Source organism: Cyprinodon tularosa, unplaced genomic scaffold (assembly GCF_016077235.1).
Source record: "Cyprinodon tularosa strain WSP-4 unplaced genomic scaffold, ASM1607723v1 ctg783, whole genome shotgun sequence".
Lineage (NCBI taxonomy): Eukaryota > Metazoa > Chordata > Actinopteri > Cyprinodontiformes > Cyprinodontidae > Cyprinodon > Cyprinodon tularosa.
Genome location: NW_024039544.1, coordinates 236,242 through 254,786, shown reverse-complemented (window position 1 = coordinate 254,786; position 18,545 = coordinate 236,242). Strand labels below are relative to the sequence as shown.

The 18,545-nt window shown below is 38.1% G+C and overlaps 1 protein-coding gene across 1 annotated transcript in view; it reads left to right on the top strand.

Moving 5' to 3' along the window:
* LOC119773775 (metal transporter CNNM1-like) overlaps window positions 1–18,132 on the top strand; it is a 40,449-nt gene extending 22,317 nt beyond the window's left edge. The window contains exons 2-10 of the mRNA XM_038270908.1: window positions 3,358–3,501; window positions 3,589–3,729; window positions 5,851–6,020; window positions 6,099–6,189; window positions 6,636–6,781; window positions 8,547–8,826; window positions 11,155–11,259; window positions 14,228–14,332; window positions 17,830–18,132. Coding sequence (XP_038126836.1) covers window positions 3,358–3,501; window positions 3,589–3,729; window positions 5,851–6,020; window positions 6,099–6,189; window positions 6,636–6,781; window positions 8,547–8,826; window positions 11,155–11,259; window positions 14,228–14,332; window positions 17,830–17,909 — 1,262 coding nt within the window. The 3' untranslated portion in view covers window positions 17,910–18,132. The remainder of the gene's footprint in view (window positions 1–3,357; window positions 3,502–3,588; window positions 3,730–5,850; window positions 6,021–6,098; window positions 6,190–6,635; window positions 6,782–8,546; window positions 8,827–11,154; window positions 11,260–14,227; window positions 14,333–17,829) is intronic.
* The last annotated feature ends 413 nt before the right edge of the window (window positions 18,133–18,545 follow it).

The window sequence follows — 18,545 nt, the reverse complement described above, 5'->3', positions numbered from 1 at the left end:
TTAAGGTGCACCGTGTGAAATTTTGAGCCCCATATTTTTTCCTCCACTTAAAAGGGAACACCATTTTTTTTTACATTGGCCGCTTGGTTTTACGTTATTACATCATGTTCTACTCACCCATATGATTTGTCTCATTTGGAGCCGTTCTGAAGATATTCCGTTAGGTTATATCCAAGTAACGTCTCCCTATGGGCAACGAGTTGAAGGCACAAACTAAACTGTTCATCATTTATTCTTTATGGTACGCCAGCATTCATAACATGTAGGCCAATCACTGTCCCCCAGACATCTGCGGTTATGCTTTTTATATTTATATTTTTTAAAAACAAAGCGGAGCGTGTATGATGTCATCCGCGCACCAGACTGGAGTTGTGACAGGCAGCCCGGGCCACAGGCGGCTACGCTAGCCTCGTGAGACCATCCTGATCTCGCGAGCGTTCAAGACTTCATTCGCTAATATTCCGGAGATTCTCCGTTGAAGAAAATTTGGAGCCGTTCACCAAACGAACGTCCAATCAGTGTTGGCTTTGAGGCGGGTTGAGGTGTGACGCAACAAGAAGCGCAACAATTCAGTTTAAATAACATGGCGCTTCAGCCGATGAAACTAGCGTTAGCGTGGCTATCGAGCAAGTTTTATCGGAATTACAGAGTATTTCTTCACTGAAAGAAGAGCAAAACACTGCTCTGGAGGCTTTTCTCAGAGGAAAAGATGTTTTTGCTCTTCTCCCCACTGGTTTCGGCAAGAGTTTGATCTATCAATTGGCTCCTCTTCGTCGTCGCTCTGTTAGTACGTCATATGCTTCGTTGATCTGATTGGTTTATTTGGCCCGTCTATCACCAACATAGGCCAATCAGCTAACCAGTATTTCCGCCCCTTCCCAAAATTACTTCAGCGGAAGGTTTCCAGATGGATATGCGGAGCAAATCCATCTGGCGGAGTCAGGTTACTACGCTCTACCCCTTTTATTCATTCAGCTAGCTACCGAGATCATCTGTGGTAGTAGCACTAGACATCTTCCAGGCATGTGAGTAAAACTAGCAGCAGTTCAGCGGACAGGATGAATGAACGGTAGACGGCGTGCTCGGATGATGTCATACACACTCCGCTTTGTTCAGATAAAATGGGGTATGTCCTATAGCTCTTTGTAGGGGTGATGATACATTCAGTGCTTTGCTGTGGTTTTTGTACAAAGAAAAGTTTTCAACAGATGACCCATTCCCATTTGGGACCACCAAAGTTTTCCCTTGGAAATGTGCCAGAGTTAATCGTCTGATGAATAAGAAAAAAAAAGAGTTGGGAAGAATCTCTTATTACAGTAGTTGTGAAAGAGCACATACTGATTATGTGGCAGGCCTAGTGTTTATGGCACAGGGCTTGGAATCCTGAGGTTGTGAGTTAAAAACCCACTCCAGACTGCCTCTATGGCTGCCACTGTTCAGCGCTCTGAGCAAGATTGCCCGAATGCTCCCTGGGCGCTGAACAGTGGCAGCTCACTGCTCCCCTAAGGGGATGGATGATGGATGAAGAGAGTTAATTTCTCCACTTTGAGATCAATAAAGTTCAATTTCGTTTTTATTTTATTTATTATGTAAAGAAATAAGAAATAAGATTTTCTAGGACAGAGCCTCAAATGGCTGTAAATAATGAATGTTTTTGTGGCGAGGGGAGGACATGCAGGAGGGACATTGTACCACAGCCCACTACTGGGCTAGTTGTTGGGCTATTTTATAAAACCTAGAACTCAACACTATTACATTTGGAATTGAAAAAGATTCCTGGATGGGAAGCGAAACGTCTTTTAATTTTTTTACTTTTCTTTTTTTGGAATTACCACAGAACAGATTCAAACCAGCAACATCTAAGTTGTCTCTGATCTATTTAAAGGTATCAGCTTTTGGTGTGTTTGCCAGCTCATTTTGGACATAAAAACTAAATAAAGGAATCACTGACAGAAAAAAAATGTGAAAGAGGCAAGAAACTATGAACTGAGAAATGAGAGATAATTACCTGGTTAAATGAACATTTCAGCTTTGGTTTGTGATTATATCTGTTTTAGAATAATGGAGGATTGATGAGGGAGCAGAGATGAGGTAAACATGACATCTTTAGAACAAGTAAAGAAAGAGAGGGAAAGTAGACTGATACAAAGAGGAAGAAATCAGAGTGGAGGACACTAGAAAGACTGAGAAGAATAAGGCGAAAATGGTACAAGAGCAGGAGAGTGTCGGAAAAAAAACAAGGAAGAAGATGATCAGTAAAAATAGACACTGCTATCACACCTTGTCATGATGTTACAAAGTTCAGACCCAAATGCAGAAAACCGAACAGAGAGATCAGGGAAAAGGTTTAACTAGTTTTATTGAAGTTAAAACAGAGGGAGAAGTGTTGCTCTGAACACTGCTCAACCGGAACTGTAAAGTGAGGGGAAGACACAGCGGTTAGTTCAGGCTCAGTGGGGAATTTGACTCATGAATTGGAGAAGAGGATTTGGTTGCCGACTCACGTTTCCAGAGAAGTTGTTGAATCCTTGGCTCCTGTCTTTGTGTTTCCAGTGTTTGTCTGATTCAGTGGAGGGCGGAACAGGGTTTACCCAGAATGCGGTTGATAGTTGGTGAACGGAGAAACTGACTGCCACTCAGATTTCCTGCGGTACTTGAACGGGTCGTAGTGGAGAATAATCCCTTTCTCAGTGAGAAGCTCAAACGATCTTTTGGGGAAAGTGGATCCAAACCTCCTGTTTGAATCCTAACTCAGTTTGAAGCTCAGTTGATCCTTCCAGGGAGAGAAGGTCCGAGAAAAATCCAGTTTGCAGGATGACTTCCAGCCAAGAGGCAAAGAGAAAAAACAAAGTTAAACTCAGGTTGACAAAAACTCAGTTCGACTGTTAACAAGGAAACCATCAGCAGGTGTGTGGGGAGGCGGACCAGAACCAGGCGCCTCCTGGTGGATGAAGGGAGACAAACACAGAAACACTAAGACAGGAGTTCTGACACACCTGACTTTTAATCTCTGAGGTGGAAATAGCTCTTGAATTAGGTCTCAGAAATCTGGTCACTTTAGTCTTTGAAAAAGTTGTAATTCCTGGAGAAGCAGAAATAATCTTTTATCTTTAATCTGGGGTTTTCCTTCTAGCTAACTTTCAGCTCAAATGTTTGATATCAGCTCATTTTCAACATTTGTAGTCAGCAGTATTGTGTGTGAATTCAGACCAGAGCATTTCAGTTTTTTTTTCTTTTGGTATAACGTAGCATCCTAATTCATTTACTCTGTTTTATAAAAATCTGCCTTTTTTAAAGTCTGCTGCTGAATGACGGCCCCCCCTGAGTAAAAGTGACACAGACTGGTTGTGATTACAGGGAAGTCCCACCTCGCCATTGTGCAGCGTGTGAACAATGAAGGTGAGGGCGACCCATTCTATGAGGTGATGGGCATCATCACATTGGAAGATGTGATCGAGGAAATCATCAAATCAGAGATTCTAGATGAGACGGACCTCTACAGTAAGTAAACAAACACGCCAGTACTCTTTGGGAGGTTAGAGTGGGAGTCTTTTACGCTCATTTTGTGTCCGTTGGTTTCTGCCTCAGCTGATAACCGCACCAAACGGAGAGTCTCCCACCATGACAGGAAGCAGCAGGACTTCTCCATATTTAAGCTTTCAGAAAACGAAATGAAAGTCAAGATTTCCCCTCAGCTCCTCCTGGCAACACACCGCTTCCTCTCAACAGGTAGCGCTGTGTTTTGCAGTTGTTTCTAGACTGAATGCAGTGAAGCAGCTCACAGGAAGCAGAAGGTGACCATTTAGTGAGTGCCTTGCAAACTAACTCATGTTGTTCTTGAAGGTTTTCCAATATTTGCAGTTTTTTAGCCGCATAGTTCAAATTCTATTTCTAAAACATAATGTTTGGCATGTTGCTGAACTATGTTCAGTCTGAGCATGAACATTTGACGAACAGTAACCAACAACAAAGGAATCGACTGTAACTTGGGAGGAGCTGCTGAGTCCGCAGCTCAGGCGGAAGAATCTGTTACAAGGCTCGATCTATTGGACTAGTCGAGAAATAACCCCTGAAAACACTACTGCGATGGAGAAACATGATGGTGGCAGTATTATGCTGTGTGGATACTTTTTTATATAACAGTTGGATGGAAATTATCTTCTAGCTGAAAAGTGACTCTTAATTTGGAGCTTCTCCTAAACAGTTTAGACCAAAACGAATGCAGAGTTAAAAGTTTGAATGGCCTAGTTAAAGTTCTAAAATCAATCTGTGGCTAAACTCATTATCAGATTTAGAAACTATATACAGTTTCTTTTGGTCAATCTGCTAAATGTTCTGTCAGAATTTGTAAGGAGTTTGGTTGAGGACTCAAATGCAGAGACAAACAGGCAGAGGTGAATCTTGTAGATTTAATGAAAAAAAAACAGAGGCAGACAAACAGAAATCCAAAATACTACGAAAAAAAATCCAGAAAGCATCAGAGAAGTAGGAAGGAGTATTTAAGGGGAACAGAACAAAGGATAGACTATTGAGCTGAATAAGGAGCAGCTGTGAGTGGAACTAAGTAGAAGGAAGCCAAGGGGAAAGAAAACAATCAGAATGGGGCAGCAGTACGGTGGCCCTGAAGTGCAAACTGCAACTACAAATCTAAAAGCGCAACTACATTAAGAAAAACAAAACTACATAAAGCAAAGCGCAACTACATTATAAAAAAACACAATTACATTAACCTACCGGAAAAGGTAGGTACCAGTGGGAAACATGAGACATCGCTGAATGGACGACAGCGCCGTTTGACCCTTGAACCGGAAGTTGCGTCGTCTGAACAGTCCAGCTTCTTTTAGGTGTGTCTTCAGTGTACGCAAACTAACAGAAATTTCGTGATTAGTCTTGAGCATATCCAGTATCACCTCGTACGTATGTCCTGATTAAAAATATTCCTGGATAACGGCAGCTATGTTTGGGGCGCCGACAATATCCATGTTTTCAAAAGCCGCAGCAGGCAGAATGACTTCCGGTTCAAGGGTCAAACGGCGCCGTTGTCCAATCAGCGATGTCTCATGTTTCCCACTGGTACCTACCTTTTCCGGAAGGTTAATGTAATTGTGTTTTCCTTAATGTAGCTGCGCTTTTAGATTTGTAGTTGCAGTTTGCACTTCAGGGCCACCTTACAGCACAGAGTAACTAAAGATTTCTTAAAAATAACCGAAAATAAATCAAAGATCAATAAAACAGAATAACTAAAAACTCCCAAAAGAGTCCCAAAATGGAAGAACCAAGTGGTATGAATACTTTTACAAGGCTGTCATTGATTTAATATTATTGTATGAAAGGAACCAAAGAGGTTTTTCGCTGGGATTCTCCCTTCAGAGTAGAAATCTCTGAAGGTGGAAATTAAAAAAATCAAATTAAGTCCTTGAGACCATTTTTTATACAATGGGATTAATAAAATGCTTATAGACAATTTTATCAAACAAAAATATTTCTTCATTCTCAACAAGGAGCATGCTTTTTCAACAGAATCACAGATGCAAGTTAAAGTGTAAATAAATGCTGAATAAATAACCTAAATTTATCCCCAGTTTGTCAGTATTTCAAGGTTTTCTATGTTACTATTTTTTTTAAATGTACAAATAATCCAGAAATCCTAGATGCAGAAAAAGCAGAAAAATAACCAATTGATATTGGTATTTTTTTAAAACCTACATTCTAGGCATCGGTCTTTCATGTTAAAGATCTGAAAACTCACCATATATTAAATACATTTCACCAGATTTTTTATTTTAGAACCCGGAAATGTTGAAATATTGGTGCTTTATGAAATCTTCCTCAAGCTCTTTCTTTTTTTAGAGGTGGAACCTTTTAAACCCGCCCACATCTCCGAGAAGATCTTACTGAGGCTGATCAAACACCCCAGCGTTGTCCAGGAACTCAAATTTGATGAGAAGAACAAGCGAGCTCCACATCACTTCCTGTTCCAGCGCAACAAGCCGGTGGACTACTTCATCTTAGTCCTGCAGGTAGCGGCTGTTGGCTGAAGCGTGACGTACAGGCGGCTGTCAAACACCTCCGTTACTGTGGTGTTTTTATCTTTTCAGGGCCGAGTCGAGGTGGAGTTCGGTAAAGAATCGCTAAAGTTTGAGAACGGAGCCTTTTCTTACTATGGGGTACCTGCCATCATGTCAACCGGTACAAACACACATTCATGTTCCCATCAACTTTCATTAGAGGGAAATTGTTAACTGAAGTTCTGACCAAGATTCAATATCAGTTATTATGTCATTAAGTCATTTGAACTCAATAACGACACGAGGCTCAAATCTCTCATTAGGGTACCCATGTTGTAGTTTTTCTGATACAGCAGTTTTGCATCAGTCCAGTTTCCATTCACCTGCCTCATTCCTTGCAGAATCAGCAAAGCTAAACCAGCTTCAATTGGGAAAGTTAGCACCTAGCCAAGATCAGACATCTCTGCTTGGCTCAGGTCTGAGGGACGTTTTCGTTCATGACTTCACAACCACCAAATATGACCAATGAGATAAACAAAATAATTTTTTGAGAATCGGCTTCCATACAGTCCTCTTAAATCATGCCCCAGGGTATCAGATGCTCATCCATATATTTCCTCCTGACAGTGGCCAGATCGTCCTCCCACAGCAGCGGCTTGGAGCGCTCTGAGTCAACGCTGTACGCCGGAAGCCCGGGCCAGCTGAACGGAGGGGGGACCTTCTACCTGCCTGACTACTCTGTGAGGCAGCTAACACCCCTGCAGGTCCTCAAGGTACAAAGAAAGTTATGGTTTTGCTTACATCTGCCCCACTGGTGCTTTAATTCAAACAGCGACATTGGGTTAGCATGTTGGGGTCCAGAGACATGCACAGCCATGATTTTTCTGACTATTTGACCATCTGTTGGTTGTTTTATAAAGTTTTAAAGTCTGCTTTGGGTTGTAACAAATGGAAGACACACTATTTTTTCAAAAGTATTGCCTCACCTGTAGAAATCACTGTTCAAAGTGTATAAAATCAAGACCCTCTGCAATCAGACTGCTGCTACAAAGAGAGCTGAGTGAGTCCCAGTGTGGTTCTGTGATAGGACAGTAAAAATTCTCACACCTGGATGATGTTGCAGATATCACAGGTGACCAAATACAGGTCCACCAGCTTCTCCACTTTCTTCAAATCAAAGAAAGATCGGTCCCAATCAATTAAACTGTGTTTTTGAAGGTTTGTGAAGCACACTCTTTTTTTATGCTTTTTTTTTTTTTTTTTTTTATTATTATTGACAAAAATGAATAAAATGGTTTCAAAGGCTGGTGCTACATGTGTGCTGGTTTGTGCAACAAAAAAACTTTAGTTTGTGTTGCTGTCAGTATTTTATTTGAGGGTTGAGGACCCAAAAGCAGAGGCAGGCAGGCAGAGGTGAATTTATGGTTGATTTAATGAAGAGTAACTGAAAAAAGTCCAAACAAACAGGCAACAAACAAGAAACCAGGAGTCCAAAATTCTAAATTCAAAACATGAAAAAAAAAAGTAGAAAACAAACCAGACAACCATGGAGACGTCAGGGAATCAAAACTTAAGGAGGAAGGCTCAGAGAGATGAAGTTGGAGCATGTAAGACGAAGAAAGACGAGGACCCAGCAGAAAGAGAGAGCTAATGAGCAGATAGGAAACAGGTGAGCACAGAGCAGAAACAAAACAGGAGCTAGGGAAAAAGGAGAACACCAGAGGGCAGCAGAGGGCAACAAATATAGAAACCTGGAAGACTGACAATAAGTAGAAAGCACAACAAAATAATAATTAAACCACTAAGACAAAAAAACATGGAGAAAAGTAAAACTAAACACTCAAAAGAAAACAGAACAGAACCAAGACTGAAACTGTAACAGAGAAAAAAAACAGAGAAAACAATAAACTAAGAATTAAACCATAATAACTAAGAAACAAGGAGAAAATCAAAACTCGCCACTCAAAAGAAAAACATCAAAGAAAACAGAAACCTAACAGTTGCAATCATTTTAAGAATTAAAGTGCCAGAGGTTAAAGGTACTGCGTTGCAAAAGCAGCACAGATCAATGTGCAGAAAAATGTTTGCAGCAAAAGTCTAATTTAAAGCAAAAGGTTTTTTTTATTTTTAATTTTTTTCTTTTTTTAGTTTAAAGTTTTTTATTAGTTTAAAAGTTGAAATGCATGAACTTCATTTGAATTTAATTAAAGGAAAAGTCTGGTCATATTCAAAATTTAAACTTCTGAAAATACTTTAAATATAAAATTATTACATACTGTTCAATAAATAATGAGAATTTTTTAATTAATAGTCATTTTCATGTGAATGTGCTTTACTGGAGGCATCCATGTTTGACAAAGAACACTACTGCCACCTACTGGTTTGTGACGTCACGGTGCGGTATCGGCTGTTGATCAAGTCCCAGTGCTGTATCTGGTGTTTGTCACAACGCGCTATTATCCAACTCATCTTGAAAACATTCTTCTTCCAAATGTTGGCTACGTATACTAACCCAGAATCCTCCACCTTTAATATCAGATCACACGAAGCCACTACCAGAACGCGCTCACAGCCTCACGGATGGACAGCTCCCCTCTGACTCCTGACGCTGACGCCCGCCTGGCAGAGGCCAACACCCCGACCCCCGATCCTTCGGCTACAGAACATGCTGCGACACTCATGCCCTTCCAGCCCACCACGGCCACGCTGCTCCCCCCGCCCAGGGAGCCCGGTCGACCCAGCTCTGCCCGGACCAGAGGACAGCAGTCCAACGTCCCACACAGCACCTCTATACTGAATGAGAAGAACCGGATCGTCCGTAAGTGTGTTTAACTCCTGACAATATGGAATAGTTTAGCCTGAAGTTAGTAGAGGATTATGTAAGTCAGTGCGATTGGTAAACAATGCTAAAGTCTAATAGTGACATAGTTTCTGATGTGCTTTTTTTTTTCCTGGGATGCACTTTAAAAGGCAGCAACTTAGATAAAACGAAATTAAAACGAAAATTGAGCTAGAAATGTATGGAGTGAATTTTGTCCCATTATTGTTGCAAGCAAAGAACACGCTTTGTGAATGGAAATTTTAGGGAAATAAACGCAATCCAGAAAATCGTCTTTAACAAAATAAGGATTTCAGAGTAACTTTGCTGTTTTTCTTAGATTTAATATTTTCTTTCCAATGTTTTCTCAGTTTTTGTCACATTTTATCTTTTCAAACTTTATTTCATTTTTCAACAGATTTTTGTTTTCAAAGTCAACTTTTTTTTTCATGTTTTTAGGTTGAATTTTACGCATTGCATAGCACAGACTTCACTTTAAGCCCAATCCAAATGCTCGCTCTTAACAGACACACTGACCAATAAAAATGTTTACACTAATGTCCAATAAACCTTCAGAGGAAAACCCAGAGGTGAAGAGAATTTGATTTGTAAGGCCTCATTTTAAAAGAATTTGTAAAGCTTGGTCTAAAAGAAAATTGAAAAAAAAAAATTCAAAATATAAAATCTGAAAAATATACAAGGAAAATCTGAAAAAAAAAATATGTATAACATTGGAAAAATATATATAATGAAAAAATAAAAACTGAGAAAACAGCAGCGCCACAATGAAAACCCTTTTTGATTAAGAACTTTTTCAAAGTTTCATTTCTAGATTACATTTTCTTTGTATTTAAGTTTACAAAACATCTTCTTTGCTTGTTTGATAATGGAACAAAAGCCTTTCCGTAGAGGTGAAGGAATTATCCAAGGTAAGGGTGGTGATGGTAGATGCAATGATGGAGTCATAGATTTGCACTAATTTGTTTAAGCATCCAAGCTTTTACCCAGTGCCGTGCATAGACATTTTTGTGGGCAGGTGCTAAGCTTGGAAAAAGGGCACCTTATACGTCACATGAAGCTGCCAACAGCTAAACACCACCTGATGCTAACGTTTAACATTCTTTCGCAGTGCAATGCCACATTGGTGTCAATTAATGAAATAACAATTTAAAACACTCAACTCTGAAAAACAATAGACTACATTGATTTTTTTAACTTTATTTTTTCATTTATGTGAATAAAAGAACACAATTAAAGACTAGAGCACAAAAAAGATGATTAACCTGAACTTACTGCTCTTAGTTTTCAGCGGCAGGAACTGATTACACTGTACAACACAGCTGCTTCTAGTTTACATGTAGCTGCTGTTATCGTGTCTTTAAATGTGTGATGATCCCATTTCTTCAGTAGCCTTCTTCTGGAGACTTATTAAAATATCAGTGTCTCTATATAATTAAGGCAGGGTGGTCTTTGCCGTAATTGCCTTATTGATTGCACTCATAAATATCTTCCATAAATATGTCTCACTTTTTTAAAATTTATCACACAAGTTTCCAATGTACATAGAAATAGAGAAGTCTAATGCAAATCCCAGAATTCCAGATTGTATTTAAGTTTATTTCCTATTGATTTGAGTGGATATATTTGACAATTTGCAGATGAACCAAGATTTACTCTTAAAAAATGAAAAAATACCCAACTCTATTATCTTATTTCAAGTGCATAATTTGTAGTAATCTTATTTTAAGGTTAAAAATACTCAAGACTGAAAAAAGAACAACAAAAAAACAATTTTATGAGGACACTTCTTTTGTCCTGACCCGCTGTCTATCTGTGGATCTGTGGACATCCCTACTTTTAACTATACACTGCAAAAAAAAATGGAAATCTAACTAAGTCATTTTTGCTCAAATTAAGTGCATTTTTTCATGAATTGAGGAGGTAAGTGAGACACTTTGCCAATGGAACAAGACAATTTACATTTACAATAAGAAAAAAAACTATTGCTTTTTCTTATTTCAAGTGTATATTATCTAATTATCTTATTTTAGTAGTAAAAATACTCATTCCATTGGCAGATCATCTTATTTGGCTGCTCAAATTAAGGGTAAGTTACTTAATTTAAAACATCTTTTACTTAATTCTAGATGTTTTTGCAGTGTAGCTAGTTGGTCCTAGAACATTGTTGTATGTTGGTCCCTGATCTGTCCGATAAATCAATGCTAGATCCAGTGATATTATGGACATTTTAGTGCAAGCCAAGAGGGACCATTTTCCTGATGGATCCACACAGCACAGTGACAGTGTGTGAATACATGTGTGTTTTAGGGAGTAAGTCCGACGGCCAGAAGAGTCCCAGTGACTCTGTGTTTCTGAGGATGGATGAGATCCCATACATCAGAGAGGACAGAGCAGAGATGGACACATGCTCCGGTATGTCTGTTTCTTTGCTCTGAAAACCTGCTTTAATGACCCAGATTTTTATGTTGGATTTAAAAGTTGTCTTGTTCTGTGTTTCTTTGGGTTTATGTGCTAAATAGGAGCACAGCCAATAAACCATGACAGGAACAGTAAACAAACTGCAAACAAAAAGCTGACACACTCTTAAATTCGTTGGGAAACCATATCTAAATGTCAAATCATTCTGGCTTAAATATGTATATAAACGTACTTTTTATCAGACCATATTGTCCCAACATTTAATTCAATTCAATTCAGTTTATTTCTATAGCGCCAAATTCACAACACGTCATCTCAAGGCAGTTCACCAGATCATCCAGTCAGATTGATTCAAAGTTTTCTATCTAAGGAAAACCAGTTGATTGCATCGACTCATTGACTCAAATACAATCCCTCACACCAAGCATGCTTGTAGCGACAGTGGAGAGGAAAAACTCCCTTTTAACAGGAAGAAACCTCCAGCAGAACCAGGCTCAGTGTGAGCAGCCATCTGCTGAGGCCGACTGGGGTTCAAGGAGACAGAAGCAGAGACACAAAAAGCAGCTGTAAAAGGCGGCCCCGTCCAGGAAACACACAGCCAGGCAGACGAGCTCCGAGCCAGCTCCCATGTCTGAGGACGAAGAGAGCACATCCAGCCAGTCACGGTCAGAGAAACAGGACTACACTGGAAAACAGGCCGATCTCCAGCATCTATAAACAAGGGTGTTGATGGAAGCAGCACAGCTGATGTTTCTCTCCAGGATGGAGTCACAGCCAAACAGGAACAGACGAGACAAAGCGACTCTGAGGAAAAGCAGCGGGAGCATAACTTTCTATTTTAAAAAATCCTGTCTTAAAATCTGTTTTTTTTTTTCATTATCTTATACTGGCCAGTTAGTTAAACGTCAGCTTGATTCTAAATTCCTAAATTCGGCCAATCATATATCAACAGTCATCTGTCAATCAAATTTTTTTGGTCATAGCCTCTTGATTCATATGTCGCAGCTAATATACGGTTGAAATCAGAAATAAGAATCCTTTCCTTTCCCATTGAGTTCCGTCCCAGTGTTCACGGGGATGGACGTCTGTGTCTTCAGCAGGCGTAGAGCTAACAGAACTGGCAGCGTTGCGAGGCAAGGGCTCAAACATGTACGGCTGGAAGCCTTCTACATCAAACCAAGCTTCTGCCGCCCTGGCGTCCTCTTCCACAACATCTTCGTCCCCGCTTTCCTCCTCTAAATAAAAAATGGATGACGGAGGAGACTCATCCACGACCTCCGACACTAAACTCTCCTCCTCTTTCATGTTTCCTCTGTCCATAGCGTTCCTTGACAGTGTCGTTTCTAAGTCACCAATTTAGTGCTACTTGGTCCCAATGGAATTTCCCATTGGGAACCAACTAGCACTAAGTTGCTAACTGGTTAGCAAGATGCTTCAAAGAAACCGGCCACAATTAAACTTGCTTGCGAACCTTTCACCACAACAATCCTGCCCCCCTTGATAATCCACCAATCACATTCACTTTATTCACTCGTGTAAAGTCGGACGCCACTTGGGAGAATTCAGAAATGCAACGGTTGGAACAGCCACTTCCCTACAACTTTAAATATTTAGAGAACTTAGTATCTGTAAAACCTATTTTCTCTCTAGAACACGATGTGAGGATGATGTATCTGACTGCATGTGAAAAATAATCATGCAAGTCTGGCAGCTGTAACAAAGACACTGGGCCTCATGCAACAACATTTTCGTACTCTTGTCGTACATTTTTCTTGCTTTTTCTCCCACAGTGGGTTCTTACGAATATTTCACATCAGATGCAACAAACGTTGATAACTTCAATGAATGATCATAAACATGATGCAGTCCACCCTGCATAAATGAGCCATATCATGGTAAAACTTCCAGCACTTGTCTGAAGGTGTTCATTCACTAAAAATGCATAAAAATGTAAAAGAGACACTTTAACAGTTTGGAGGTTCTCCTGATCGAGAGCTGCCAATCAGAATTAAAGGACCAGTAAAAAGCCGAGCAGTGGAGGGATGAATCACAAGAGCTGAAAAATGTCCTGGTTACACTGTTATAGAGCTAAAAAGAGAATAATAATAATAAAATTCAAAATATTTTGATCCAAAAATAGTTAATGAAAACTATAAATCGAAGCAAGAGGTGCCGCATACAATGTAAATGCTTAATATGCTTTCACCATCAACCATCACGACAAAACGATCAGCAAACTCTCCTTTTAATACTTACACAAACCTGTACTATTTATCTTTAGACCATGATCGGGAGATCCTCTCTCTCATGCATGGACGTAATCTTTTTTTTTTTTTTTTTTTCATGTCCTGTCCAAAAACAATGTTATGCTACAGTATACAGACGTTCGTCGACGTGAATCTGCATCAAGCAGAAAAGTGCAGCTCAAGCTTGAAGCCATTCAGTGTGTTTGAAGCAGGCTTCAAACACACCGAAGTTAGTTAAAGTATATAAAAAATTACTTGCTTCCACCCCTGAAATCTGAAATCTAAATTTCATCCATGCTGTGATGCAACACAAAAATGTTAATGGTGAAACTCTGATTTAATGAATTCAGACAAATTATTCTTATTTAGTGTAATACAGCCAATGAGCTTCCATGGAGTGACATGAATGCAAGTCTCACCGTTTTAAGCAGCAGCACATTTCTGCACCTCTTTTATAAACTTTCTGTCCTTTTTCTGTACCAGATGTTATTTCTATAGTAGTTTGATCTCACATAGAGATCATGGACTGTTATTTCTTTTGACTAAATGGCAACAAATGAAACCACATTACAAAAAAATGAAATTCAACTTGTTTTTTCTTAAAATAAGTGAATTTGTTCTTAGATCGAACAGGTGAGAGATTTTGTCAATGTGTCCTTTTTACAGAGACCTGTTCAAAAACATGAAAATCTCATTCTCATTTTTCTACTTTTCAGACATGGCCTCTGTTCCCATAGAAACGGATACATCGCCTTTCATCAGCAGCCTGTCGCTGAGTGGCTCGGAGGACACGTTGGGCAAGAAACTGCTGCTCAAACTCAGTCAGTCTGTCTTTCAGTTCCTCTACATCTTTGCTCCTACATCACTGTGAGGAAATGAGGCCTCCTGTAGCAGCTTACAGCCTTTAGAGATTTACCCATTAATTATTATCCAAACTAAACTTATTTAGTTCACTGTTCAAATAAATGCTAGACTACGTATTTTTCTATACAGGGACTGGATATGGCCAAAAACGAAAAAGTTGTTAGTTTAAGGTTCCTGCTCTGAAACAGAAACTTATACTTTACAATAAACAGCTTAACAAATCCGGATTCTCCCTTTCGATCTGAAACTTCTATATCTGTAAGTATTCTGGCACAACAAGACAGTTTCTTCCAAAAAAAGAAAATTAAAAACAATCCACTGGACTTTGTTTCCAAGACGTTTCGCTTCCCATCCAGGAAGCTTTTTCAATTCAAAATGTCAGGAATAGCATTGAGATTGAGGTTTTATACAGAAGCCCAACAAAGCCTTTTTTTTTTTTTTGAAAACATGCAAGTACATGTAAATAAAAAAAAAAAATGCAAATTGGAACAGATGAAGGGGTCCACCAATTTTGAATGGGGGGTCGTTTGGTTTCTTTTGTTAGACTGCAATTCCCCATACCCATCTAATTGTCTGAAAGGTCAGTTTGTTGTTCTCTGCTTCTACAGCTTAAACCGGCTGCAGCTGGATCAGATATTCTTTTATTTTCTAGCCTGAATCAATTCCTAAACCAGTATTAGTTCTGTTCAGTTCTCTTGCTTTACAATGATACAATTAAAAGTTATATGACTCTAAGCAAAATTACAATGGAGTATTAGCCCCAGCTAGAACATTTTTTTTCTTCTATTTTGAGAATAAAATCATAACATAACGAGAATAAAGTATGTATATTATGAGAATAAAGTCGTACCATTATGAGAATAAAGTCGTAACATTACGACAATAAAGTCATAACATTATGAGAATAAAGTCGTAACATTACTAGAATAAAGTTGTAAAATTACGAGAATAAAGTCGTAACATTACAAGAATAAAGTCGTAACATTATGAGAATAAAGTCGTAACATTATGAGAATAAAGTCGTAACATTACGAGAATAAAGTCGTAACATTATGAGAATAAAGTCGTAACATTACAAGGAAAAAGTCGTAACATTACGAGAATAAAGTTGTAACATTACAAGAATAAAGTCGTAACATTATGAGAATAAAGTCGTAACATTACGACAATAAAGTCATAACATTATGAGAATAAAGTCGTAACATTACTAGAATAAAGTTGTAAAATTACGAGAATAAAGTCGTAACATTACAAGAATAAAGTCGTAACATTATGAGAATAAAGTCGTAACATTATGAGAATAAAGTCGTAACATTACGAGAATAAAGTCGTAACATTATGAGAATAAAGTCGTAACATTACAAGGAAAAAGTCGTAACATTACGAGAATAAAGTTGTAACATTACAAGAATAAAGTCGTAACATTATGAGAATAAAGTCGTAACATTACTAGAATAAAGTTGTTACATTATGAGAATAAAAGTCGTAACATTACAAGAATAAAGTTGTAAAATTACGAGAATAAAGTCGTAACATTACAAGAATAAAGTCGTAACATTATGAGAATAAAGTCGTAACATTATGAGAATAAAGTCGTAACATTACGAGAATAAAGTCGTAACATTATGAGAATAAAGTCGTAACATTACAAGGAAAAAGTCGTAACATTACGAGAATAAAGTTGTAACATTACAAGAATAAAGTCGTAACATTATGAGAATAAAGTCGTAACATCACTAGAATAAAGTCGTAACATTATGAGAATAAAGTCGTAACATTATGAGACTGAAGTCGTAACATTATGAGACTGAAGTCGTAACATTATGAGAATAAAGTCATAACATTTCGACAATAAAGTCATAACATTATGAGAATAAAGTCGTAACATTACGAGAATAAAGTCGTAACATTATGAGAATAAAGTCGTAACATTATGAGAATAAAGTCGTAACATTACGACATTGAAGTCGTAACATTATGAGAATAAAGTCGTAACATTATGAGAATAAAGTCATAACATTATGAGAATAAAGTCGTAACATTATGAGAATAAAGTCGTAACATTATGAGAATAAAGTCGTAACATTATGAGAATAAAGTCGTAACATTTTAAGCATAAAGTCGTAACATTATGAGAATAAAGTCGTAACATTATGAGAATAAAGTCGTAACATTATGAGAATAAAGTCGTAACATTATGAGAATAAAGTCGTAACATTATAAGCATTAAGTCGTATTATTACGAAAATAAAGTTGTAATATTACAAGAATAAAGTTGGTCCGGAGACATTTTTAATTGTAATCTGTTACTTTAAACAGAATTTAACAATGAAATAAATGTTGCACATTGACTTTTAAAATAAAAAAAATATAGAAAAAAAAGTCATTCAGTTTAGTATATAGACAGTTTCCTGATACACATATTTTATAAAACACCTGAATTGACAATTTTTTGTTGTGTTTTCTTTCTTTTTTCTGTCTTAATGTTGGCAGTGGGCTTTATGCTGCCCTGCAAGGCTTTAAACCTGGGTTTGAATGGAGACTAAGCCATTCTCAAGCACATATCAAGGAGCTCATTTTGAGCCTGGATCCAGATTTATTTTTGATTCTGTTCATGGTGGAGAATCCTGCTTCACAGCAGCAGGTTGAGCCAAACATCCTCTAAATGTGCAGGGTCATCTTTGAGCGCCATTTCACTTTTCTTTCACCAGTTCACCGCAGTTCTTCCAGCAGTCCACACTTTCTCTGCTCTCATTTTCTCATCTTATTCTCCTTCTTTCCCATCGCCTGGCTTTCAAAAGGTTTCCATGCTGTGTCTAAAAGTAGCAGCAGCAGCAACCCAGACTGACAGCTCATTGGCTCATATGCATAATGTTTAGCCTGGTCCCTGAAGGCTTTACTGTACAAACAGGAGAAGCGGCGCAAATGAAATTAGACACTGCTTTCAGACAACAGGAGGTCATTTATAAATGTTTCAAATCAGGTTGGGTTCAGATTAGCCAGCAGGTGGGTCCAGATCCAGACCACGGTCCAATAATCTGTGACCTCTGGTCTATAGGGTACAAATTAAAAGTTTGCTTTGCCAAGCTAGATTTGAATCAATTCAGTGCTGTTTCCAAACAAACTGCTAAAAAAACTGTGTGAAATCAGTGTCTAAATGACTTTTCACATCTAACTACTTTTTTGTGGTGAAGAAATATCATCCCTTCTCACCATGGGGCCAGGTGGAAACAAATATGAGCCCAAATATGAGTCCTGTAGGACCCCCACATTATAGATATTAGCTTGATATATTGTTACTGAGGCTGATGAAGAAACTTTGCTGCTTTAAATTAAACATGACCAACTCTAGAAATTAGGTTAATATGAGAAAACATTACATTATAAATGTTCTAAACTTTCTCTTGATATTTTGATAATAATAACGTTTTTCTTTTATGTCTTGTTCTCCCAGGTCACAAGAAACGGAAAAAGTCCTGTGAAGGAGACAGGAGCCCAGAGGACATTTCAGAGCAGCCACTGGTGAAAACCTAGCAGTGTCTGTGAAACAGAGCAGAAGACTCCATCATCTGATGGTTACTTAAGCAGTTTGTAAAGACTACCACTATCAGAGTTTTATCTGAAATCACTCTCCACTCACCTGCACTGTTGGGACTTTAAAGTAAAACTATCATGTGTTGTAAGAGGTGGTGAAAACCATCATTTTGGACTTCAGGTTGTGAATTAGAAACAATCATTAAAATGATATAGCTTCTCATCTTTTCTGCTCTACTTTTTTCACAAATAGCTCTAATACATCTTTTTTAAGTCAAATATTTCTGTTTCAGTTGAGATGAAATTCAGACCAAATGTTGGTAACCATGCAAGTCCGCCATACCTACAAGGGAATCGAAATCGGAATGTATATTGAAGAGGGATGCTCCAAAAAAAAATAAAATAATTAAAATTACTGCTGCAAATCAATATCAGTAAGTTTGATATTAAATTATGGCTTATAAAAACGGCTTTTAAAGACTGAAATTAAACATTGGGCTGTGATTGGGTAAAACAGACTTTCCAAAAGGAAAAAGAATCCAAGCCATTGTGTCCCAATTTTCTAATTAAAATGAATCAATAAAAATGCTTTTTCATTTTCAAAATAAAGCAGAATTTATTGAATTATAAATATAT